General features: G+C 38.1%; 3 protein-coding genes across 5 annotated transcripts in view; 2 read left to right on the forward strand and 1 right to left on the reverse strand.

Moving 5' to 3' along the window:
• Positions 1–355: 355 nt before the first annotated feature.
• Positions 356–8,688, forward strand: csrp2 (cysteine and glycine-rich protein 2). 2 transcript variants are annotated; one of them, XM_077544497.1, is made up of 7 exons: positions 389–471; positions 2,003–2,063; positions 3,251–3,368; positions 3,851–4,019; positions 6,381–6,510; positions 7,549–7,642; positions 8,471–8,688. In XM_077544497.1, exons 3-7 carry the CDS (start codon positions 3,257–3,259, stop codon positions 8,545–8,547), a joined length of 582 nt encoding a protein of 193 aa, XP_077400623.1. In that variant the 5' UTR covers positions 389–471; positions 2,003–2,063; positions 3,251–3,256; the 3' UTR covers positions 8,548–8,688. The 2 variants fall into 2 exon arrangements, with proteins under 2 accessions (XP_077400622.1, XP_077400623.1); XM_077544496.1 differs by lacking the exon at positions 2,003–2,063 and having other exon boundaries at positions 356–471.
• On the reverse strand, positions 8,645–24,332 carry zdhhc17 (zDHHC palmitoyltransferase 17). Its single transcript, XM_077544494.1, has 17 exons — positions 24,231–24,332; positions 21,023–21,126; positions 20,818–20,940; positions 20,672–20,749; positions 20,312–20,456; positions 19,203–19,267; positions 18,534–18,696; positions 18,322–18,447; positions 17,227–17,369; positions 16,160–16,262; positions 14,256–14,378; positions 12,908–12,970; positions 12,738–12,831; positions 11,819–11,902; positions 11,389–11,546; positions 11,214–11,308; positions 8,645–10,128 (listed from the first exon to the last, which is right to left on the reverse strand). Exons 1-17 carry the CDS (start codon positions 24,291–24,293, stop codon positions 9,990–9,992), a joined length of 1,869 nt encoding a protein of 622 aa, XP_077400620.1. The 5' UTR covers positions 24,294–24,332; the 3' UTR covers positions 8,645–9,989.
• A 634-nt stretch (positions 24,333–24,966) lies between these two features.
• osbpl8 (oxysterol binding protein-like 8) overlaps positions 24,967–26,195 on the forward strand; it is a 52,495-nt gene continuing 51,266 nt past the window's right edge. For both annotated transcript variants that reach the window (XM_077544290.1, XM_077544291.1), the window contains exon 1: positions 24,967–25,264. The gene's annotated coding sequence lies outside the window, so the exon portion shown is untranslated. The remainder of the gene's footprint in view (positions 25,265–26,195) is intronic.

Genomic DNA, 26,195 nt, shown 5'->3' on the forward strand with positions numbered 1-26,195 from the left:
TTTTAAGTATGAGCTCTTCTAAATTGGTCTAGTACCATCTGACTGTAGCTGTGGGCCATTGATTTTCCGCTAATGACTGTAATAAAAGTGATATACTTACCAACTCAGCTCATCTTTATTTATATTACACTTTGCTATTTTTTTATTACCTGTTTAGTTAAACAAGACATTATTTGTCGGTATTACCATTGTTTATATGTTGACGCGTTTTTAGCAATAGCTGTGTAATTCGGCGGTAAAGCCCACAATTTTGCTCATATTTACGCACACGAAAAAAATCGGACAGCCCCTGAACGCAGCATGGCTACGTTTTCAGCGCCTACGCCCCGCCCATCTCGCCGTCGGTAAAAACGAGCACTGTGCTACGTCATCCTGACATTACTGCGAAGCACACGACACGGCGTCGTCCTTTGGAATTTTGCCATCTTAATTAACATTTGGAACTGCCTGCTTCGTAACATCTACCAAAAGGTATTTGAACAACATGTATATTGGACACAGCTTCGAAGTAAACATGTAGTTGTTTTATTTTATTGAACGTTCACAGGTACGCGGGGATTACTTTTTTCCCCTTTAAAAAAAAAAAAAAAAGATTGTTTACTCTATCACTAAAGGTACAATTGGTAGAATTTGACGTAATCAGTGTGAAAGTAACGGACCGGTTCCCTAAGTTTGATAGCCTGTGATACATGCCGAAATACATTAAAATGCTAGCATTGTTGTTTTTAACAATAAGAAAATGCTATAACACAGTGGTTCTCTAACTTTTTACAAGGTACCACTCCAAAAATACTCTACAAGTGCACCAATTTGCAGTTTCAAACAGCATTAAATTAAAATAAATTAATATTCAAATTATTTAATTAAAATGTATTAAACCTTAATTACATTTAAATGGAGATGGGGGTGCAAACAGACAATTTCGAAAAAAATATGGCAATATCTAGTGGCAGTCAGATTTTTCCATTCACTGTCAGTACATATTTTAATGCCCATTTAAAAAATTTTGTCGACGTATTATCGTTACCAATATTCAGCATTTTGACAAATATCAGCATTGGCCTTTTTGTTGTTGTTGTTGTTTTTGTTTTTTTTTACCTGACAGCCGATAATAACAATTTACTACTGTTAACTTCAGTGAACTATTTATTTAAAATTTCTGCCAATTTTTCAAGAGGTGTTGTTGTTGGCCTTGGCAACTCTCTCCACCTGAGAAAGTTTAACATTTCAGACATTTTTTAATTTTGAAAAATATTCACTGTAGAAAACAATAGGTAGCTATTTACTTTTAACAGATAACCCTAGGACCTTTTGTTAATTTTAAAACAAAGTTGTTTACCGTCTAATAATAATAAAAAATCTGAAATGTTGTTCAACAAACATATGCGAGACATTTCAACAATAATAATTGATAATAGTTGGAGTTTTTTTTCCCCCCCTCCATTTTGACGCCAATATTTTCCCTTTCGGCTCCAAATAACAACCAGTTACGGCATCGGTGTCGAAAAAATGGTATCAGTCTATTGCTCGTGGATGGTGTTGATGCCACCCTTAAGTACATGTTCGGGGCTAACCCCTTCACCCTACCCACTTTTGGACGCCAGTGAACTAAACAAAACTAGCTTGATACTAACACTCAGTGGAAAACACCATAGATGGCCAATGAGAATCAGTGTTGCGATATTATACAAAAGTTTTATTGGTGTTTATTGGCGGGCTGGAACAGATTAATACCATTTCTTTTCATTTTAATGGAGGAAGATGATTTGAGATATGACCATTGACCACCACTCTATTTGTGTGACATGTTCACTGTAGGAATTTTGACAATCTGATTGAACCGAACTGGTTTGACTTCATTAAACGCATCCTTCATTGTTTCAGTCATAAAAAAGGACAATGTGTTTCGACGGATTTTCTAAAGTCACTAATGTGAACTTTACAAAGTTGTTTCAGGGTAAACTCTTGACTCTTTCTGTTGTCTATTATGCCGTTGAGTCAGCCTGGCATTGTGTTGATCCAGATGTGAGGAAGACAACAGCATCTGGCCAGATAATCGCATAGTAAGTCATGTCATTGCATTTATGTCTTCAAATGGCCCCAAATGGACACATTTCGGGGCAGGCCAGGGTCTGTAATTACAGCCAGACGCAAGCGCGGAGGCATCAAGTGAGCTATTGTGATGTAATGTTTCTGACGGAGGGTCTGTGGTGGAGCTCTCCGCAACACCCCATCGCCCATAGGCATTCCTCAGGGTATTAAGTTGAATTTATTTTGTCCTTTAGCCCCAGGTTGTGAGGATTGGAGATTACTTTTTCCACCCAGAAAGAAAGTCACTAACTACACTGTGCTCTCATTTCTATAGGAAATCTAAACGTGTCAGTTCAAAATGAAGCAACATGATTATCAAATATCAATTAACTCATTCGCTGCCATTGACGGTTATAGACGTCATAAATTCATTTGAACAATTTCTATTAGTTAAACATTTTTCCCCCCACTTTTGTTAACAAGAGTATGAAAACCAAATTTTTTTTTTTTTACATTTGGAACAGATATAAAATTTGTGATTAATCGTGAGTTAACTAGTGAAGTCATGCGATTAATTGCGATTACAAATTGTAATAGCCTGAGGCCCATCATTTTTTTATAATCTTTTCTTTAAAAAAATAAAAATAAAAATAATTTTAATTATTTATTTTTATAATCTTTTTTTAAAATAAAAATAAAATAATTTTAATTATATATATATATATATATATATATATATATATATTTAATATATATATTTTTTTTTTTTAAAGAAAAGATTAATAATTAGGGGCATCAGGCAATTAAAATTTGTAATCGTAATTAATCGCATGACTTCACTAGTTAACTCGCGATTAATCACAAATTTTACAATAATACAATTAAAAAAATTTGGGTTTTCATAACTCTTGTTACAAAAGTGGGAAAAAATGTTAAACTAATAGAAATAGATCAAATCATTTTTTGACGTCTATAGCCGTCAATGGCAGTGAATGAGTTAATCTTGCCGAGTAGTTTACTTTTTTAGTTGTATTTAGAGTTCGATTCTTCTCTTCATCTTATGTATGAGTAACCTGTTATGTTTGAAGCAATCTCAAGGGGGAAGTTTGGTTTGAGATTGAACTATTTGGAAGTCAACCGACAATCATATCCCAAGAAATCCTGTCAGAATGTTCTAAACTCCTGTCTGCTTTCTATTGCCCATTTTTCCATGCGTCAGCCAACAATGCCGAACTGGGGCGGAGGCAACAAGTGCACGGCGTGCCACGGCACAGTGTACCACGCCGAGGAGGTGCAGTGCGACGGCAAGAGCTTCCACAAGGGCTGCTTTCTCTGCAGTGAGTACCTGATGAGATAAGCGGGCCGCACAGCCGCGGACAAAAGGCGCGCTGGGCCGAGCCTCTTTTGTGTAGGGGGCGCTTGTTTTGTTCCAGTGAGATCACGCTGGGGGGAAAGTGTGGACTCTGTGCCGACCATCTCACACGCAGACCCCACGCACAGGCCGGCACCGGCCGACCGGGAGGCGGTCAGGGTTCGAGACGTTGCCTTAGAAAGTCTCACAAAGACAGGCTTGTCACATTGGTGCAGGGGACTTTGTGTCTTTGGCTCTATGCTTTTTTTCTGGTATCAAGAATGGCTGGCCACAAATCCCCCAATCAATTTTAACTGGACTGGCATTGAATGAGTTTAATAAGATTAAAATCAAAGCTACTCATAAAAGCCTAAATAAGACAAAGAAAGTAAAAACAACTGAACTCACGCACCTCCTTCTATATCCACTGAATAAACTAACTTGTGCCTGTGTGGGTGCGTTTGTCAGTGGTGTGCAGGAAAGGTCTGGACAGTACCACGGTGTCAATTCACGACCAGGAGATCTACTGCAAGTCGTGCTACGGCAAGAAGTACGGTCCAAAAGGCTACGGCTACGGACAGGGCGCCGGCACGCTCAATATGGACCGAGGGGAGCGGCTGGGGATCAAACCCGAGCAGTAAGCGACACTCTCCCTTGTTAATAAGAACAATAATAATATTTTGTTCGACATGAATCACTTTCAGGCTCCTGCTAAACAGTATTTGGGATCAACGGAAAGACGGTTTGGGTTTTTTTCTGAACAAAATAGGACTTTTTGCAAAAATATTTTCCTTTATTAAAATATTGACTCCAATCTCAAGATTATGACATTTTTCTTGAAGATAAATAAAAAATGTACTCTATCAAACGACAAATTTTTACAGTACTTTTTTGGGTCAAATAATAGAAAGTTTTCCATAAAATTCTTTAAAAAAAACTTTTTTCCCCTCTTGTATTTTGTTCACAAAAAAGCTAATTAATTATATTTATTTCCTTAAAATATATTATTAATATTTAAAAGTTTTCCTTGTGTACATTTTCAACTAACTAATTCACTGCCGGGCAGCACGGTGGCTGACTGGTTAGCACGTCCGCCTCCCAGTGCAGAGGACGTGAGATCGAGTCCGGGCTTCGGCCTTCCTGGGTGGAGTTTGCATGTTCTCCTCGTGCTTGCGTGGGTTTTCACCGGGTACTCCGGTTTCCTCCCACATTCCAAAAACATGCATGGCAGGTTAATTGAACACTCCAAATTGTCCCTAGGTGTGAATGTGAGTGTGGTTGTTCGTCTCTGTGTGCCCTGCGATTGGCTGGCAACCAGTTCAGGGTGTACCCCGCCTACTGCCCGAAGCCAGCTGGGATAGGCTCCAGCACCCCCGCGACCCTAGTGAGGAAAAGCGGCCAAGAAAATGGATGGATGGATAATTCACTGCCATAAATCCATAAAAAAAGTTTTTATTATTATTATTATTATTATTAAAAATTCAGGGCATCAGGCGATTAATTTTTTTATCGTAATTAATCGCATTACTTCACTAGTTAACTCATGATTATATCACAAACGTTATATCTGTTCTAAATGTACAATAAAAAGGTTTTTATACTCTTGTTAACAAAAGTGGAAAAAATGTTAAACTAATAGAAATAGTTCAAATGAATTTTTGACGTTTATAGCCGTCAATGGCAGTGAATGAGTTAAAAATCAGATTTTCATAAAATTTGTAAATAAATACATTTTCTTAAAATATACAACACTCTTTTCATAAAATACTACAACTCTAACTATACTTTTGAAAAAATCCAGAAAAATAAGAACTTTTTAAAAACAAAATTCGTTTTTTTTTATGCCTTTATTTTGTAGGTAGACAACAAAGCCAAATAAACATTAATCACAAATTTCATATCTGTTCTAAATGTACAATTATTATTTTTTCTAGGTTTTCATACTCTTGTTAACAAAGTTGGAAAAAAATGTTAACTAATAGAAATAGTTCAAATGAATTTTTGACGTTTATAGCCGTCAATGGCAGTGAATGAGTTAAAAATCTGATTTTCATAAAATGTGTAAATAAATACATTTTCTTAAAATATACAACACTCTTTTCATAAAATACTACAACTTTAACTATACTTTTGAAAAAATCCAGAAAAATAATGTCTTCATAAAATTAAGAACTTTTTAAAAACAAAATTAGCTTTTTGTATGCCTTTATTTTGTAGGTACACAACAAAGCCAAATAAACATTAATCACAAATTTCATATCTGTTCTAAATGTACAATTATTATTTTTTCTAGGTTTTCATACTCTTGTTAACAAAGGTGGAAAAAAAATGTTAACTAATAGAAATAGTTCAAATGAATTTTTGACGTTTATAGCCGTCAATGGCAGTGAATGAGTTAAAAAATCAGATTTTCATAAAATGTGTAAATAAATACATTTTCTTAAAATATACAACACTCTTTTCATAAAATACTACAACTCTAACTGTACTTTTGAAAAAATCCAGAAAAATAATGTCTTCATAAAATTAAGAACTTTTTTTAAAAACAAAATTTGTTTTTTTTATGCCTTTATTTTGTAGGTAGACACCAAAGCCAAATACACTTTTATTTGAAGAAATAATCCATCAAATTACTTTTGTTCTTGAGGCCTCATTCAAATATTTCCCACACCAATAAAAGTTTTTTAGCCCCCTAATGCTTTGGTTTCAAGGAGTCAAGTGTTGGCACAATAATACTGCAAAGAATGTTATTATGAAAATGAGCAAAAACACACACCTTAGCCAACATGTTTATCCAACCCCTAGACATCTACCGCTTATTATTATGAAATAGTTTTCTTATGTAACGAGCCTACACTGGACTCACAATGCGCCACAAAGAGCTTCATTCAGGACGACTCGCAGTCACCCTCCACCGAGTGCGGCTCCGGGGCCTCCCGGTGGACCACGTCACGTTCATTATCTGCCTTTTGTGTTGTGCCCGCTTCTCTCCCGACAGGTCGCAGTGTCACAAGCCCACCACCAACCCCAACCCATCCAAATTCGCCCAGAAATTTGCAGGATCTGAAAAATGCGCTCGCTGCGGTGACTCCGTGTATGCCGCCGAGAAGATTATGGGCGCGGGAAAGGTGAATGTCCTCGCGTCAGGAAAGCAGGAAAAATCTGAGCAACACACGTTCAGATTCTTATGTGATAAATCCAAGTGAAAAAAAGTATTTTGTTTTTCTTGAACTAATCATTTGGGGTGGGGGCTTTGATTTAGCTACTTTTTCTCAAAATATTTCACATTTATGTCGTGAAAATTATTTTCCCGCCAAAAGTGAAATTTCTAAGAAGACTTTTTTCCATTAAAAAAAAAAATTTAACAGAAATACAGCTTTTTAAAAATTGGAATATTGTTTGTAATGCTTTTTTTTTGTTTGCCTTTATCTTGATTGTGGTGTCTTTTACCCCAGCTATCATTCAACTCATTCACTGCCACTGACGGCTATAGACGTCAAAAAATTATTTGAACTATTTCTATAAGTTTAACATTTTTTCATTTCATTTCATTTTTATGAAAACGTGTATTTTTTTTATTGTACATTTATAACAGATATAAAATTATCATGCGATTAATTACGATTAAATGCCCCTTATTTTTAATATAGATTTTTTAAATTAGTTTAACATTTTTTTCCCACTTGTTAACAAGAGTATGAAAACCTAGAATTTATTTATTGTACATTTAGAACAGATATAACATTTGTGATTAATCATGAGTTAACTAGTGAAGTCATGCGATTAACTACGATTAGAAATTGTAATCGTCTGACACCCCTAATTTTTTTGTAGGTTTTCATACTCTTAACAAAAGTGGAAAAAATTGTTAAACTAATAAAAATAGTTCAAATGAACTTTTGACATCTATAGCCGTCAATGGCAGTGAATAAGTTCAAGACCCTTTTCTTTTGTACTTACTTCCTTGATGGAAACCAATCAGATTTCAGCATTCACACCATAGGACGACGCCAAAGCCTAAACTAGACTTCACTGACCCCCCACCCCCGACACACACATCATGTACAAAATGATGTATCTGTGTATGAAAAAAGTGAATTTTTGTGGTTGTCATATTCAAACTAACTGCTCTGAAAATAATTTTTGGCGCTAATTTGTGCACACAGCCGTGGCACAAGAACTGCTTCCGATGTGCCAAGTGCGGCAAGAGCCTGGAGTCCACCACCCAGACGGACAACGAAGGAGAAATCTACTGCAAAGGTGCCCTCAAACTCTTCTTTCTTGGCTATTGACATCATGAAAGGCATCACGAGCCGCATTGGTTCAGCTGACTCTCGTGTGCTGCTATTATTAGCCTACAACAATTTAACAATCTTCTGTTAAAATTGTAGAAGCATATTTTGACTTTTGTGATAAATGTGTTTCAAAGTTGTTAAACTGTTCAGTACTGAAAGCAACTTAGGGCCTAATTTAAAAAAGAAAAGAAAAAAGACCACCACTAACATGACACATGGTAGATAAATATAACAACCATGTGTCCAACATCACCGGACCTTGAAATGTAATTTGTGCAGAATGTCTTTAAATCAATCCAAATTTTTTTTTCCCATTTTCTGATGATCTCCATGCCAACCCAATAAAGTGACCAATTTTTGACTCAGTAGGCTACAGCAAACTATTTACAACTGTTTGGGTGCTTCTCACACCCTAAAAAGCAGTTTGAACTTCTGACACCAAAGTGAGATCAAGAAACCAGGCCCAAAAAGTGACACACACACATACACCGGAAAGGCACACAAAGTTGTTTGCTCAAATCCTGACATGTGGGAATGTCACTTATTGGCTTCAAACAATTGCTGTCTTCTGGAGGGGAGAGAAAAGATTCAAGCGGATTTAAAACAAATTTCCCCTGAGAATTGTTTCTTTAAAATTTACACATGACCACATAAGGCATAAACAATTTCAAAGCATGCTAAGCAGCTAAGATAGCTCATGCTAACCTTTTGGATTTTGTGTAACGTTTCAGAAAGTGTGGCGTTTGCTTCATATTTACATCTTGGATTAATGTCTTCTGATTGGTCTCTACAGCTTGCTATGCCAAGAACTTCGGCCCGAAAGGATTTGGCTTCGGCCAAGGAGCGGGCGCCCTCGTCCACGCCGAGTGACATCATCATCATCATTACACGCTTTTTTTGTTGTTGCTTTTAATACCTTCTTAAATATAAAACCTACCCCCCCCCCCCCCACACACACACAAAAAAGTTCACATTTGACTGTCTTTTATTATTAAAGCCATTAAAACTGAACCATGCCCGTATGTTTTACATCTGAAGCGGAATTTAAAGTGATGTGGGCACAGAGAGGCACTGGAAATGATACGGTCTTATTTTCCTGTGTATGTATTTATATATACTGTATATATCCGGAATACAACTGATTTTTTCATTGGAAGAACTTGTGAAACCGGGGCTGCTTTTTGTGTGTTGATGGGCAAAAAACAAAACAAAAAAAAAACACAAGGCCCATCTTGCATGATCACATTTTTCTGCTTTTAGAAAAGGAGGGGAAAAGAAGAAAACAACCGTCTAGTGTTTGCTTTACAATTTGTACATCCAGTGGTATAACAAACCCATGACATATAAAAATAATAATTAAAAAAAATGGATGCGTACAGTCCACAAGCATGAAATATAATACACAGTCGAGGAGTTCACTAGATGTTGGATTTGAGAGTTGATCAAACAAATGGAACAGAATGCACTTGCCAATACGTAACACTGAGTATATACAGTGGCCTGGGCGGGGGGGGCATCAGACATGCAAGTGTGGGACACCAGTGTAGGACATCGCTAAAAGCTACAGTAACTTCTTCATGTCCTTTGTCATAGTCCCCCTCAAATTGAAATTTAAAATTACGCTGACAAAAAAAAAAAAAAATCCAAATTATTTATGTACACATTCTCTACACTCGCCACTTCACATACGGGAAAAGTCAACAATGGGGAAAAGGTGCTGCTGGGCCCTTTTGTTCAGTAACAGCAACAAAAAACAAACAAAAATCAGTGCAAGTTTGTAGGCAGACCAACAAAAAAAAAAACATACATAAGACTTTACAGCTTTTTGATAACATGGAATGAACCTTCCTGTCCTACAAGTCATAATAAATACACCATCCAACAGCTACAGGTAATACTCTTATTATAAAAAAGCCTACTCTGCTAAAAAAGAAAAAGAAATGATGGAGCGTCTCATTGATAAATACGTTTTAAATAAATATACCTGTGACACATTGGATTTTTTTGTTAGGATATTTTCCAGTCCAGAGTGCTGATAAACACATTCCCTTATCTGTAAATAAAAGAACATAAATAAAGCGAGGAGGGGATACTGCAACTGCATCTCTACTAGTACCAGAGGTGCTTTGATTTTGTGACGTTTTGTTGTCCATCTCCCTCTAATAGTGGTTTAAAAAAAAAAGGGGGGGTGAGGGGTGTACCCCTTAACAGCATGCTAGTCCCGTCCGATGTTTTGCGTGATGGTCCAAAGGAGTGTCAACTCTCACAACAAACAGAGACTCCCCCTTGCCCCTTCTGTCTTCACACTCTTTTTACACGAGCTGGTAGCCAGAACCTGACGTCTGGTCGTAGTCTATTGTGTACTGCGTGGTCCAGTCTACCGCCACGGGCCGCATCAGTCCGCAGCAGCGGACCTCGAAGAAGTCGATGAGGTTTCGGACACAACCGTGGCTGCAAAACATGGATGGACCAAGACAGGAATCAACACTCAATTGATTCAATCCTAATCCTAAAGATGTATTTTATGTCTTTTAACCCATTCACTCCCAGCCATTTTCCCTAAGCAACCCTCTTCGCTCCCGGCTGTTTTAAATGATTTTGACTGAGTCTCTTCTTTCATTAGGAGCTTGTTTTAAAGAGTTTCCATTTTGCAGAAATTAGCATTAGAATATAGCTAAATTACATCATTATTCACAAATCTGTTTAAAACACTGGAAAAAAAAGAAGAACCTTTTTTTGCAACATGGCCCTGGTTGATCTCTTACACTCTGCTGCCACCTGCTGGCCGTTTTTTGTAGTAATTACCATTGCTTTAGGCTTCCTCTTTAGTTCAGAGGCTGCATTAAAGCCTTCTGTATGCTTTAGAATAAATAAAACATTAAAAAACATATAAATACGTCTTTGGGAGCAAGGTGATATTTAATATAGAACATATACATTTTTGGGAGCAAATGAGTTAAGATTTCAGGCATTCAATCCCAGGTTTCATGTGGGTAAAGGAGGGTCTGAAAATGACTGGGACTAAATGATTTAAACAGATGAAGGGGATCTAAAATATTAAAAAGCTCTCAATATGATGCAGATGTACATCACTGCATGGCTTTTATTTGTAAATGACTACTAAGGCCTCAACGCTAAGCTGATGATATTTGGCATCACATTTTGACTGTTTCTATTACAAATTTATTTTATTATAATACAACTTTTTTTGAATGGCAGTTTATCTTATTTTTTTTCCCCAGCAGTGTGGCAGTATTTAATGCCAAATGTATTGGGTTTTCCCCACAGGCAAACTTTGATGCAATTTTGGGCTTGCACACGTTGACATTTTGAGTGGTTTACTTTACAAGTGGGTGAACATGCACTTAGGGCAACCACAACGAAGCGACATAGTAAAATCACAGCGCCGCACATCAATCCTTGTCTCTAGTGCTTGGCCAGGTTATAAATGAAATACTTCTAAAATTACAAGGAGTGACAAACCCCAGGGTTGCAGCTGTGAGAGACTAAATGTATGGTGATCCTTCAATACTTACTTGAAGGGACTTTCAATGGACGTGGCCGTGACTTTAAAGTGCTTGTATCTCCGAGCATTCATCCTCTCATTGGTGGTGATTCCCAAAGCGGCGATCTGGCGGGCCAGAAAAATCGCAATGTCAGCCAGTTTGGATTTATGTTAAGACGAAGCGGAATATAGCGAGGTGTCCCGACCTGGTAGAGCTGACACATGATGAGCACGGCCACCCACATAAAGTGGAAGACGCTGTTGAGGAACATCCAGAACATCCACGGCGAGCAGGCGGCGATCTGGGTCAAGTAGAGCCAGAAGCCGTCCTTGGCGTAAGTCGTGGCGCAGTGGATCTTCCAGTCTGTGGCGGACAGAACAAGGAGGAAGTGACGTACGTGCTCAAACATGCTGCACAGTGAATCCATCAATCCAATCCGTTTTTTTGCCGCCATTTTGTGGCTTCTATGGGTGAAACCCTTTTAGGAGGAGTGCCAATTACTCATTGATTTTGGTCGCAAATAATTGGGCTTCACTGTACTCACAAAGAGCAATTTGGTATTTTGGGGTGAGATTTCAGGTCAACCTTCTCTAAACTTTCCAAGGCATTCAGAACAAGCGGGTGAAAGCACTCACAGGAGATGCAGCCGTACAACATCCAACAAATCATGCACAGCAGGAAGAACAGGTAACCCATGAAGTAGCGGTGGTTCCCGCTTCCTGTGGACAGAAACAACAGACGTCACTTGCCGCTTTGATTTGGAAAAGGAACTGTTTTTGGCTTTTGCCAAAATATCTCAAGAGGCAACACTTAAAGCTTTAAAAACAACACCATAGTGGGCAGTGTTGAAATGAAGACACCCAGTGTGCCTCTTTTCATCAAGCGCAGTACTGTACTCGCCCTCCCTATTAGTGCAGCAATGAGGCATATTATTCAGTGCCTTCCCCTCCTTCAACACACTCACAGAATGATAGGAATTAGCTTGTTTTGTTGACTCCTCAGTCTAAACCACGAGCCCCGGTAGACATTGTGGGGGTGGTGGGGGGTGTCAACAGAAGTCATTGCGCAATAATGATTTTTTTCTCCTGTCTGGTATGATGTCACTTTATCTACACAGCTGATGTGGCATGTTAAATATTAAATCGCTGTCGTCGGGCCGAAACCTCAAAAGTCAAAATTTGGTCAATTTCATGTTTTCAAAAATCGATATTATTAGTCAGTTCACGTGTTGGTGTTATTATTATTATTATTTTTTTTTTTTACAAATAATGAACTAATCTAAAATGTTGACAACAGCTTGCTCTCCTAGATGATTTAATGTTAATGACTGAACAAACTTTGAAACACTTCAGCAGGAGTGTGATCTGTTTCCTCGCTCAAAAAAGCTTCATCCGGACCATCTGCTTCTACGAGCCCCTTGGTACTCCTCCCTTCCCCCTCATTTTTCTCCTAAGTTAAGGCTCCGCTGTCTTCTCTTCTCTCAGGGTCACCAATCATCGTGATGACTCCTCATTTATCAAGCTCAGGTGTAATATAATAGCCTCCGCGACGTACCCACGCAGTTGCCCACCCAGGGGCAGTGGTGGTCGAACTTGGCGATGCAGCGGTTGCACACGGCGCAGTGTTTGGATCTGATAGGCTTCCGTATCTGCACAGGGAGAAAGTCATGCAATAGGTTTCTTCAATAGTTATATTGGTCCTTAAAAAGGTGATACCGGCTTTACCAAGCAAGTGCTGCAGAAGATGCTGAGGTCCAAGCTGCCCGTCTCTGCCAGCTCCACAATAGTCTGGAGGAGGGAATAAAGGAGATCTGAATGAATAATTAGCTTAACCAATTTAAGCTACACAAATATCGTAATCAGGCCAAATTTAATTCAGTGACCATTTAAATTTTGGGGGGGATTTAAAAAAAAAAAGATTTTTAAAATTTAATTTTGTTACTGCACTGTTGAATTTTTTTTCATATCTAGTACAGGATATTACGTGTATTTGTTCAAATCATTATTTTGTGATATATATATATATATATATATATATATATTAGTGCTGTCAAAGTTAAAGCATTAATTAATCACAAAAAAATATTGCATTAATCATGAATTAACGCAGATTAATCGCACTGTTAATTTTGACCATAGATTATCCTTTAGCGTTGACAGCGGATGGCTACATTTAAGGTAGCACAGGTTGTTTGAGCAATAAACATAATTACAGGCTTTAAAGTAAAGTATTTGATGAATATTTGCGTATGACATTTAGAATATTTGTTCATGTCAAAATATTGGGGTCATTTTTCCCCCATTTTAAATTATGCAAGTAATTAGAAAAATAGGAGGATGAAAAAAAAATGTTGAAGACGACCTCATAACATTAAATGTAGAAAGAATTAACACATAACCGGTGCTCTTCAAATTTGGCGGGAAACATTTTTTTTTATTAAGTGATTAATCGGGATTAATCAAAATTCCAAGATGTGATTTATCTGATAAAATTGTTTTATCGTTTGGCAGCTCTAATATATATATATATATATATATATATATATATATATAATAAAATGATTCTATTTGTTTACTGGGTTTGAACTACCAGTACTGCTGAACTTAACTTAAAACCATATACAAAGGTATCACATTGGGACATCTTTAATTGAGTTACGAAGATTTGGAATGTTTTTTTCTTCTTCTTAATGCCTCGCCAAGGTATCGGGACTTGATATCGGCAGATACTCAAACTCAAGTAAATTGGACTCTGGTACAAAAAAAGGCAAAAAACAAAAATCCTAAACAAAGATTAAAAACCCTTTTACTTCTGGGTTTGTTTTAGGGGAAATCAAGAGGAGGAAAGGGTTCCTCTTAAGCTTTGAAGCCCTCAACAATGCAGGATATATTTAGCTCGTTCATCAATCACAGGATGGGGGATCCGGGCCCCTTTCAATGTGCTTTATAGTCCAATAATGAGGGAGAAGACACAGGAGCTTCCGCTATGAGAGGAGGCTGCCATGTTGCATTTCTTTTGTATTCAAAACGATCCCAAATGGAATGCGACAGCTTGAAAACGCGATGATTTGACCTTTTTCTTCTGCTCCTCTGAGGCTTTGATGATCCCTGGGTCTGATTTCCACGATTTGCCAAAGTTGTAGAACAGAGCCAGCGTGTTGATGAGGAACGGCACGTGGACCGTGGCGAAGGGGAGATGTGCGAGGCGAGGTTAAGGAAAACAGCCAACACTCAAGTATCATACTCAAAGTCTACATTATTATGACTTATAGAGTTATTATGACTTGTTGAATAATAAAGACTTACGGATCTGTCAGCAAAAATAATGTTTCTGATTTGTAGCAGAATAAACAAGCAAAATGGAAGCAAAGCAATGGTTGGCATCTCTACAAGTCGGGAACCAGTAGAAGTAGTAGATAAAATGTGACGTTTTACAAGAGCATTTTCAGTCAATATGTCTCAAAGGTCCCACTATTAATGTATGATGTCACATTTTATGCAGAGAAATTTCTAATCCCGCAGTTTTCGGCACAGAACATCAGCATCTATATACGTGCAGCTGCTAGGAACAACAACTACTCCACCTGCAGGTCAGTCACGTGAAGCAGCATGTCCTCTCATTTTTAGGGGAGGAAAAACTACTGCCTGACAAATAATGACAATGCGGGAAAACAAAAACGAGAGAAATCATGCCAGCAGTCAAAACCTAGAAAATCATCATAATCAAACATTTATGTAAAACAGTATGGGTGAAAATGCTAAATTCTCTATGTAAAATGGTTAATTTTAATAATAAATTAACAATTCTCATCGTAAATTATATTATTGTACTTAAAATTAATTTGATAGTCAATCAATAAATAAATCACAAATCTCTAAGTAATTTTTTAAAATTTTACTTTATTTACAAGAAATTTGTTAAAAACAAAAATGTATAAAAATCAATTAACCAGTTGTACTAGATACAGTAAATAAATAAATGTATTTAATACAATCAAATATTTTTTTGTAAATGTACATTTGACAGGTTCAATAATTAACCTTTCATTTTTATTATTTATTTGAAATAAATTAAAGGTACACTAAATAATGAAATATATATAACCAGTTTAATTATAAATAGCACAAATATAACATTAATTATTCTAATGTTACAATATTATTTTTTTCCCCCTTCCAATTTACAAAAGACCTGGCCCATCTGTGCTTTAATGCAAAAGTTTGCCCGACCCTGCTGTAATCCAAAAATCAGAACCATAGTGGACAGTGTTGAAATGAAGACACCCAATGTGCCTCTTTTCATCAAGCTCAGCACTGTACTCGCCCTCCCTATTAGTGCAGCAATGAGGCATATGATTCAGTGCCCTCCCCTCCTTCAATTAGCAGCGCGCACACAGAAAGGCAATTCTTCATTGAACAGAAGAAAAAAATATGCATGAGCAGCCAGATTCTGTCTCTGCTGGATTCCGCCCAGCAGCTGTTCCACTCCAACTCTCTGTCCATAAATCTAAAAACACAGGAAAGTGGCTAACAAGCTCATTTGCACATGCAATGATTGGACACTGCGCTTTGCAATCCATCCCTATTAATGTTTCGGGTTTTGGCTCTTTTAAGCCAAATAGATTGAAAACTCAGCCCTCAGCTATGCCAGCTCAGAATTGTTTGTGTTCTGTCTAAATAAAACAAATGTGAGGGAAAAGCAGGGAAAATCGGTCTCATTTACAACCTGCTTGTTTATGTCCGATTTACTGAACGGACGAAGAAGCTTTAATTCCACATTCCCCCTAATTCCTCCCCTATAATTAGACAGTGCTCGACACGCAAGTGAAATGCCGTCTGGTGGACATTAGAAGCCATCTGTCACTATTGACAGGTTTGTGCTTGACATATATGACTCCACAAAAAATAATACAGGGGAGTGGGCCTGTTTTCTACACAAAGGGTAAAAAGTATTCTGTGCACAAATCCCAAAAGGATATCATTCCAGAACCAATAGAACCAAGTTGTGTACATCCAAAACTTGGTGGCCAGGTAGATGCCCAGAGGGAGAGCACTGTGCATGGAGTGGTCAAAGAAAGCCCTGGAAAGAAATAGGTGGGTTAATGTTATTCCAAAACACAAGTTCTAATTTGACCATGTGTGACGACATAATGCTTTTAAGGGGTAAAATAGTTAATTTTAATAATAAATTCTATTATTGTACTTAAAATTTATTTTATAGTCAATCAATAAATAAATTACAAATTTGTGATGTTTTTTTAAAAACAAAAATTAATAAATATCACTTAACCAGTTATACTAGATGTAGTAAATAAATAAATTCATTAAATTAAATATTTATAAATAAATACTGTAAATATTTTTTGTTAATGTACATTTGACAGGTTCAATAATCAATCTATTTCATTTTTATTATTTATTTGAAATAAATTAAAGGTACACTAAATAATGAAATATATAACCATATATAACAATTTCTAATTTGACCATGTGTGACGACATAATGCTTTTAAGGGGTAAAATAGTTAATTTTAATAATAAATTCTATTATTGTACTTAAAATTTATTTTATAGTCAATCAATAAATAAATCACAAATTTGTGATGTTTTTATAAAAAAAAAAATTAATAAATATCACTTAACCAGTTATACTAGATGTAGTAAATAAATAAATTCATTAAATTAAATATTTATAAATAAATACTGTAAATATTTTTTGTTAATGTACATTTGACAGGTTCAATAATCAATCTATTTCATTTTTATTATTTATTTGAAATAAATTAAAGGTACACTAAATAATGAAATATATAACCATATATAACAATTTCTAATTTGACCATGTGTGACGACATAATGCTTTTAAGGGGTTTAACTATTGAAGTTCCCTTTGTTAGTACGATAACGACATGCTGAACTCATTCAATGCCAAAGATTTACTTCAATGTTTTTTCAGATTGCAGACATTCAGTCCCAGATGACCTTTTAAGATACCATAAAGTCTCGCAACATTAAACATAAAACATGCTCCCGCGCAGACTTACTTGGAGAGGAACTGCACGGTCACCCAAACGCCAACGTACATGAGGCCCTTGATAATCCAAGAGTCGATGTCGAGGTCGGCGATGAAACCCACCAGCCAGATGACTAGGAAGGGCGTTCCCAGCATCACCTTTTGTCTGACCTCCTGCAGGCAGAGGACAAAACAAGACAACAGGGTTTTATGTTATACATATTTGTTCATGTAGTTATCCTGCCACTGCTGATAATATTGCAGGTATTTCATTTCATGCTCAACTACTTCCATGTGTCATGCTGCTGACCATTCTTTGTTCATTCATAGTTTCCCATTCGCAGCCACATGCATTGTATAAATTATTCATGCACAATTGCTTCATACACAGCTGTTCTCATTCTGCTTTGCCCAGTGTAGTGAATATATCATTATTATTGTTTGCTGCTGTAAACCAAACAAAAAAAGCCCTCAACGTTGTTTAGTTCTTATGGCATATGCGTCGAAAACTTATCTGAAATCATTTTATTACCGACAAGGCTCACACTAAGTCAAGTATAGATCACTCTTACAACCGCCACAAATGTCATTAATACTCTATGTATGATCTTTAAAATGTATGCATTTTTCTTTACATTCTCCTTATGTTTTTATACAACACTGCCACTTTTTTTTTTGGCAGAACATATTGAAAATTGATTTGATAGTAAGTACACTGACAAAGATGGAACTCATATTTGGTCAAGAAGTTGCATGAAATCGTCATCTGAATCGACATACATTTTTTTAAGTAAACTATACATCTACATAAAGTATGTTTCTGGATCCAGATGATGTTATTGTGTGCAACCACTTGATTAAATAAAATTGAGTACATTTAACACACCATTTTTTTCAGGGTAAGTTGAACTTTAATTGGTGAATCCATGAAGTTGTATTACACTTAAAGTATAAAATAACATGACTAAGCTTCCTGTTGTCTTCCCATATTGTGACCATCGGCTTGGAAAATTATTTCACAGCCACTTCCTGTCAGACTGACATCATGAAATGTAACTGATGATTAATGGATGATTATATGGAGAATTGTAATCGACATGCAGTAATCGTCTATGTCTGTGCCCACCTTATCCATCTTGAGTCTCTTCAAATAGGATGGGCTGTCGTAACCTTTCGCTTGCCGCGCTTCCTGCAAGTGATTGATCATCCACACGTTCTTCCTTTGCTTGGCGAGATCAAGTGGCGTCTCGCCCTTAAACGCGAGAAGAAGAAAAAAACATACGCAATGTAAAGCGAGTGTGACGCAGAAAGCGAGCTTGCGCCGGCTGATTTTAGTACCTTGATGTTCTGCGCGTCGACGTTGGCGTTGGCGTCCAGCAGCAGGCTGATGACGGTGGTGTTGCCGGCCAGCACGGCCCAGTGCAGCGCCGTGTTCTTGTGGTACTTGTCGCCCAGGTTCACAGACACGTTGAAGGTGAGCAGCAGTCGGGTCGGGTCCACACTGTAGCAAGGATATAAAAATGAAAGCCGTGCTATGGTGCTAAAACTGAACTACACTTTTTTTCAAAAAGATCCAAGGTTCTTACGACAATCCTGACAAGACGCGCTTTCAAGCTTACGATAGGGTACGCAATAAAAGTAATTTGGGCAGCGCTGTAAGAAAACGTCGCCACACGGCACACAAAGCTACCGTCATATTTGAGATGCATTCAGTCACTGCCGTACTTACTGTTTCTAATTTGATTGTTTTACATTAATGACCTACAAATGTAATTATGGTTGTGCTATATGTGTAGGTTAATAAGAGACTACAGTATATGGTACAGTACAAAATTGGGTTACTGGTTATTTATTTTACATTGTGGCAAACAGCTCACCACATAATAACATGTCATGGCTTTCTGTGTGGTGGATTATTTCCCCTGTGTTTCTGGTCTGCAACATTCAGCAGCATCGTCATTATCAGCAGAGCAGAAAACCGATAACTCATCGCGTGTGTTTCCCCACCTGTGCGTCCTGTACGCCGCCCACATGAGTGGAGTCATGCCATTCTGGTCCATCATGTCCACATCCTATCGTGCATGCAAAACGAGAAAATGCTGAATAAGCAAATTAGATGAGAGGACACAAAGGCAAAAATGAATGTAATGTCTCCCTCAGGTGGAGAACAGAGGCACAACCCAAACTGAAATGTCACCCATAATGTACATGCATTTTCTATAGCACTTGTCCTCATTAGGGTAATAGTGAGAAGCTGGAGCCTATCCCTCTCAGATGGCATTGGGTGAGACAGCCCGGACTGGTCACCAGGCAGTTGCGTCACATAAATACTAAATAGACAGTTAATCATTCGCACTCACATTCAAACCTATAGAAAAATTGGAAGTATTGCAAATAAAAGATAAATTGCACCAAAATAAATCTCTAAAAACAGATCAAATGCAAATGTACTGAATTTAAGTTAAATACAACTGAACTGTACTTAGGCAGTGATTCTTAAAAGTGTCACTAAAGGAAGCCTCACATTTGGGGAATCACTGATTTAGGGCTGTCAATGAATCTAATAACCTTGCCAGCCAGATGAATTCTCGCGGTATTTGTGAGTTCACAAACTCCGGAGAATACATCTTGTACCGCTCTACCTGAGATGTTTGCAGCCGATCTTTTTTCGATCGGGCCAATCGGGCGTTGTTTAAGCAGGATGAAACCAATAAGCGCCGATGGCGGGGGGGAAACAAACAAACCTAACAGATGAATGGATGCTGCAATTAATTATGTTCTCGCAGATTTACCCGCCGTTTCCTTGTTGAATTTGAACACCGTGAGGAGTTTCGTGCATTTTTAACTAGTAAGGGTGAGACGGAAGAAAAGATTTTCATTGGTTGCCTTGATTGGTCAAAACAAAATGCGCAAAGATGCCGCATCGTCCAATCAGCTCGAAGTATTGTACGGCAAGCCCCGCCTTTCCCGAACGGGTCTGCCGAGTGAAGTACCAGATTGATAATGTGAAGAATTCCCTCGAGTGAATCCCAATTATCAATCTGGCTGGCGAGGTTATGAATCTAAGGCATGTTTATGGAATGTGGGAGGATAGTAAGTGTTATCCAATATCTGACCTGTCCCTTGGCGATAAGGTAGGCAACAATCGAAGTGTGGCCAAACTGGGCAGCCAAGTGGACGCAGCTGCAACCCTCACCATCGATCAAGGAGGGGTCGGCGCCGTATTTCATGAGCTGCACCACCATGGATAGGTGGCCTTGTCTGGAGTAAGTCATAAAACAGATTTTGTTGGGAGTCACAGAAACGTTACATTTGAATAGATTCGATTCGGATGGATGGATTATTTTTCACTTGCTGCAGTCATAAGAGACAAGGAAGATGACAATGGGGGGTTTAAAAGGTCAATGTAAGGTGGGAGGCAGGCTATCAATAATGCAGGAGCAAGAGACACTTCACAAAACAATTACAGAACGTACCTGGTGGCCCAGTGCAGTGGTGTGGAGTTCAGGTCTCCTCCGAGCTGGTCCACTATGGCCCCCTTTGATATATAGTACCTGCGGTGAAGTATTATTAGCACCTATGACATTAATAGAAATAACACCGAAAGAGGAGGGAGACTCACTTGACCAAATCTACCCTGTTGTTAATAGCAGCCCAGTGGAGGAGTGTCACATTTTCTTTGTCTGGCTGCCGAACGTCGAATCCGGCCTCCACCAGCTCCCTGCATCGCTCGAAGATGCCGTACCTGCGGAGAAGATGAAGTCATGTTAGGGTGAATTGCAAATCAGTTTCAAATCAGACCAAAAAAGAGCTTTATTTGCACGCACTGTGTGGCTTTAACGATGTCCCATGTGCTGTAGTCATCCACGTGGTTCTTGCGGCTGACGTTCTCGTTGTAGCCATGGTTGAAGTGGCTCTGAGGCTTGATTTCCTAAAGAGAAAGAGAAACCGAGGTCAGGTTTTCTCCAGGGCCTTCCAGACAAGAGGGAAATGGGAAATTAAACACTTAAATCTCTGTACATTGAAAATGAATGTCTTCTAAATAAGATAAGATAAGATCCACTGATTGTCACACCCACCTAAGTGGGGCGAAATTCGTTCTGCGCATTTGACCCATCCCCTGAGGGAGCGGTGAGCAGCAGCAGTAGCAGCCGCGCTCGGGAATCATATGGTGATCTAACCTCCCAATTCCAACCCTTATTGCTGAATGTCAAGCAGAGCGGCAATGGGTCCCATTTTAACAGTCTTTGGCATGACCCAGCCGGGAATTGAACCCACAACCTCCCAGTCTCAGGGCGGACACTGTACCACTAGGCCACTGAGCTGGTAAATGGGACACACAACAGAAAAAAAGTGCTAACAAGCAAATTTGAATTTAAAAAAAAACCAGCGTCTTCAAAGTCATGAAAATCAAGTTGAACTGTGAGATGCTGTGAGCATGTAACGCTGGATGCACTGAAACCACGCCCCGCTTAACTGTCAACTGGCAAAATGGATGCTACTTCATCTAAGCATCGTTCTTATGCCTACACTTAGCATAACAAACATAACGTGTTTGAGTCACGAAAATATATCTGCTTAAAGCCTGCAGTGGCCGTAATATATCCCAGCGGGATCGTCTAAAGCAGCCACGCCAGTGGACTATGCGAAGGGAAGATGCAATTTCAGGGTGTAGCACAGCTAGCTAGCTAACTGCATATGTTGCGAAAAGGTGCTCATGTTCTTATATTGTGGTGAAAGGGCTGACTCCAAAGTGCGTCGCGTGTCACCATTTTGGTCAAGCTGCAAACAAATGAGGAAAACTGAAATAGTGAAAAACTGTTTAACAGCGTATGCAGCGGTAGAACAGGACAACAACAGCTAATCCAGCCTCGCGCTGGAAGATCTAATCATGTGTCACATGTGCGACGCAGCATCTGCACTATTTCTCATATTCAATTAGTCTCCACGGTAATGGGGCAGAACTTTTGTCACTGCGGTGATAAATGCAATAAGCCTTTTCATTCTTCACCTGATCACAATCAAATGTTCTTTACTATTACATCATGCATGTTTGCTACAAACTCAGTTTGAATGTAAACAAGACAACTTCAGTTTTCTGACGGCCACTTGTTTCATCTGTTGGTGAGTAACAACACACAGACAGAAGCATCGGTTCAATTCTCCTGTCCCTTGACTCCATTTTAGCACTGGCTCTTGTCCCTCTTGCTATCTAAGCGCATTGGGGCCCAACAAGACACAATCTAGATTAAAGTGTAAAACAATGAAACTATTGTATTTGTCTGGGCCTACCTCCCGAAAAGAGGAAGTTATTGTGCCATTACAAAAAAGATTAGAGGAAATAGCAACAAAATCACCCTCTTCGCCGCACATCATATGGTCAAACTGTTAACATCCCTGAAAGAATTGTATTAAAAACTAGAGATAGATTGATCATCATCAGACAGGCAGATTATCGCAGCATTCGGCATTTTGACGAATATCGGCCTTTCAAAAAATGATGACAGAGGAAAATAGAGCAATTTAAAACTGTGTTAACTTCAGGGAACTGCTTATTTGAATTTTCAATTAACTTTATAATTAATGCTGCTGACCCTGAGAACTCTCTGCACCTTCTTTTTTGTTTGAAACTAAAACTAAGATAAGTGAAATTTTTACATTTTAGATACAGTATTTTATTTACTGTAGAAAACAATATGGGAGGTTAAGTGAGCTATTTACTTGTTTAAGTTTTCAATTGACTTTTTAAGACATGCTGATGACCATGATAGCTCCCTGAACTTGGTTCAAAATAAAAAAAAAATATTTAAAAATAGCCTAATTGTCTAACATTTAAAAAATGCTAATCTGAGTTGTTCAGTAACATAAACAAATGCTTAAAACATTCTGACATAGTTAAGAGTTAGAATTAGTTTTTTATGTTGACGAACTTAACGCCAATATTTTCCCTTTTTAGTGAAAGTAAATATCGGCTTCAAATATCAGTTTTTGGTCTCTTGACTACTGTACTAATAATCAATATCATCCCTGAAAAAAAAACAGCAGTTCATTTATTATGTATGGGTAAGCAGGCCAAATAACATTAATGCATGTCATCATTGAAAGTGGCCTCGTTTTCTGAATCTGTACTGTAATCTCACGTGCTCTTATGTACATTTTTATGCAAAGTGCATTATTTTGTGTATACATTGATATTGCTATGATGTGAATGGTGCTCCACTTTCTTGGCCAGATCACCAGTGAAAAAGAGACCAGTCTTAATTGTTTTATTATCTGTTTTTTTTTAAAAAAGAAAGAAAGGGGTTTGATCAATTGATGAGCCAAAAAGGCCGCTAACATGTTGAGCACAAACTAAAGCCACGTAATAACAAGCTCCCTACACACCAGTAAGCAACAATTACGCACACAATGACTGAGCCTTCTCGAAAAATATGATTTTTAAATCGAAATGAGCAGCAAGTAGCAAATTCCAAATTGGACATTGATGAACACTAATAGCCGTGGGAATGATGTGCAAGTATATTATTCGGCAACATGCTTGTAATCAATAGTATTAATAATTCATTGTTATTAACATATTTTGTAGCCTTTTTGATGTTTGACAAAATTGACACACATTTTATACCAGCTAACGTAGCTCCCGAGCTACATGACGCTCGACTGAGGATTGACTATTTTTTATTTTATTTTTTGCGCAAAAAGACACTTGGAAAAGCACATCTTAGAAAACACGATAACGGTCGTGCATTTGGCAAAAATCGAGGTAAACATTTTCGCGTGAAAATAACACAAGACATCAACTATGTGTCTGTGAGCACTAGCAATGCAGCAGGAGGGGTGTGTTGGGGAGGGGGGCGTTAGCGCATTTAGCATCGTTAGCAGCCTGACATCCCCCCCGCTAGTGGTAATGCAGGGGGCATTTACTCTTGGGGGGAAAAACACGACGAAATACAAAGAACATCCACGCCGATGGCCAAGATTTGGTCCATGGTGAATTTATGCATACAAGCCCGAGAGACGGGTGTACAAACGTACCTCTGGATGGAGAATAGGGACGCAGCCAGCTTCTTTCTCATACTCCTCCATGACATCGGCCATCTTGGTGGTGATGCCCGCAGTGCATTGTGGGAAAAGGGAGGCTGCAAAGGGGGCAGATGGGGATTCAAGGAGGGCGGAGCTGTCAAAAATATAAACAAATGGTTTCATTCGTGTCATTTAAATCTAAAATTAGGTGCTATTTAACAGCAAAAATAGTTTCCATCTACTGTATAAATAACACCTCTCTGATATTGTCAACATTGTGGGAAGTTCAGGCCATGTAATGAACAGATAATGCCACTAGATGTCGCCGGCTCCTCACTAGATTACTATTACATGTTGACGACTGTAATCGTTGCATTATTTACAATTAACATCAAATATTATTTGAATTTTGTGTTCCTTAAGTACTTTTTATTAAAAAATGAACACATTGTGTTGGTAATATCCAGGTAATTTAAACCATCAGCGAGGATCAAGTTCTGTGATCGGAAGCAAATACCGGATACAAGGCGGTCAAACTTCAAAGTAAAATTACAAAGTAATTTAAGGAAACCCGAATATTAAGTAAGAAAACTGTAAAAATGACCGCTTTTGTAACAAAATGTTTAACTTTATGAAATTCTGTGCAATGAGTTGCGTGTTGAAGCCAAACTCAAGATTCGTTTTGTCATGAAGCTTTAATATTGAAGATAAATAATCGGAACTCATAACCTTGACCGTTATTGCAGGCACTGCCACTGCCCACCTCTCGGGAATCAAACACATCCCAGCCGTTAGAACAGCAGCTTACAAGTTGTCTAAATGTATCTTATTCGTTGCTTAAACAATTGTATGTGTGTATTTTTTTAACCATATATTTATTAACATGGGGACAGATCGGATCGCGATGGACAGTAAGTGATCATGTCTGCGCTCGCTTGTGAATATTAAACATCGGCTAAAGAGTTAGCACTAGTTAGACAATCCCTATCTGAAGAAGACGCGGATATAAGAACCATTTTCTTCCTATGAGCCAATTCTCGCCACAGGTGAGTGCCAAAGGTGTCAAATAATGCACGGTTGCAGGGCTTTCAAGCAGCTGTCATGTCACGCAAAAGGGCAGCTAGCTGTGCTAATGTTTACGCTGGAGTCACCTCTGCAGAAGACGAGCAGACTGTACTATTATGTAATAATCTAGGGAAAATAAACCCTGCAACAATCTGTCTGCAAGGTTGATATTTTGTTTGTCGTTTCGTTGTGAGATCATTTCCCATCATTCACTTGACCTCCCACGCACAATACACTAGTCCTACTGCACCCTGGTGCTATGTTACCACTTTCACTTGTCTGGGGCAGCCTGCAAATGCAACGATGCATAATGACTCTCAGTCGAAACGAGAAATTGAAGTCAGCTGGTGCACCATAAAAGCCTACCAATCAGTGGAAAATGCCAGATATATTATAGATCAGTGGTTCTCAAAAATGCGTAGCCCTCTGAGTGAGTACTACCGTTATTATCAGCATTCAAATGCAATAGCCTAGTACTAAGTGTTCCATTCCTAAAAAGCATGAAACATGCAACTATAATATTACGCACAGTATAAACAATATTCAATTCAAATGTATTGCACATTTACCTAAATACACGTTTGAAAACAACAAATATTAACTGCAACTTTATAAAAGTTAAATACAACTGAACTGTAATTAGCATATGTACTATAGATTGTATTCAGGTTTAAGAGAATTTCATACAGTTTGACCATTTAATTGAATGATTCTTGATGCACCCCTGAGAGGGAGTCCGCATATGATATTGTGAGAATCTCTAACACACAAAAACCCGATTTACGATTAAAATAGATTTTTCACCCTTCAATAAAAAGCAAAAGCAAATGACATTTTGCAAAACATACAACCCTCCCTACATTCCCGTATCGCTGCTACAACCCTAGTGGGACAATAATCACTAACTAACAA

The sequence above is a fragment of the Vanacampus margaritifer genome, chromosome 15 (genome assembly GCF_051991255.1).
Source record: "Vanacampus margaritifer isolate UIUO_Vmar chromosome 15, RoL_Vmar_1.0, whole genome shotgun sequence".
NCBI classification, from domain to species: Eukaryota; Metazoa; Chordata; class Actinopteri; order Syngnathiformes; family Syngnathidae; genus Vanacampus; species Vanacampus margaritifer.

What these genes read in the sequence shown, in the direction of transcription:
- csrp2 (XM_077544496.1), top strand. Translation starts at nt 3,257, where the DNA reads ATGCCGAACTGGGGCGGAGGCAACAAGTGCACGGCGTGCCACGGCACA. An exon ending in CTGGGGATCAAACCCGAGCA is followed by an intron (nt 4,020 to 6,380) that starts GTAAGCGACACT and finishes CTCTCCCGACAG; the next exon opens with GTCGCAGTGTCACAAGCCCA. An exon ending in AGATTATGGGCGCGGGAAAG is followed by an intron (nt 6,511 to 7,548) that starts GTGAATGTCCTC and finishes TTGTGCACACAG; the next exon opens with CCGTGGCACAAGAACTGCTT.
- zdhhc17 (XM_077544494.1), bottom strand. Translation starts at nt 24,293, where the DNA reads ATGGCCGATGTCATGGAGGAGTATGAGAAAGAAGCTGGCTGCGTCCCT. An exon ending in GCGGCGTACAGGACGCACAG is followed by an intron (nt 18,697 to 19,202) that starts GTGGGGAAACAC and finishes TCCTTGCTACAG; the next exon opens with TGTGGACCCGACCCGACTGC. An exon ending in TCCATTGAAAGTCCCTTCAA is followed by an intron (nt 10,129 to 11,213) that starts GTAAGTATTGAA and finishes CATGTTTTGCAG; the next exon opens with CCACGGTTGTGTCCGAAACC.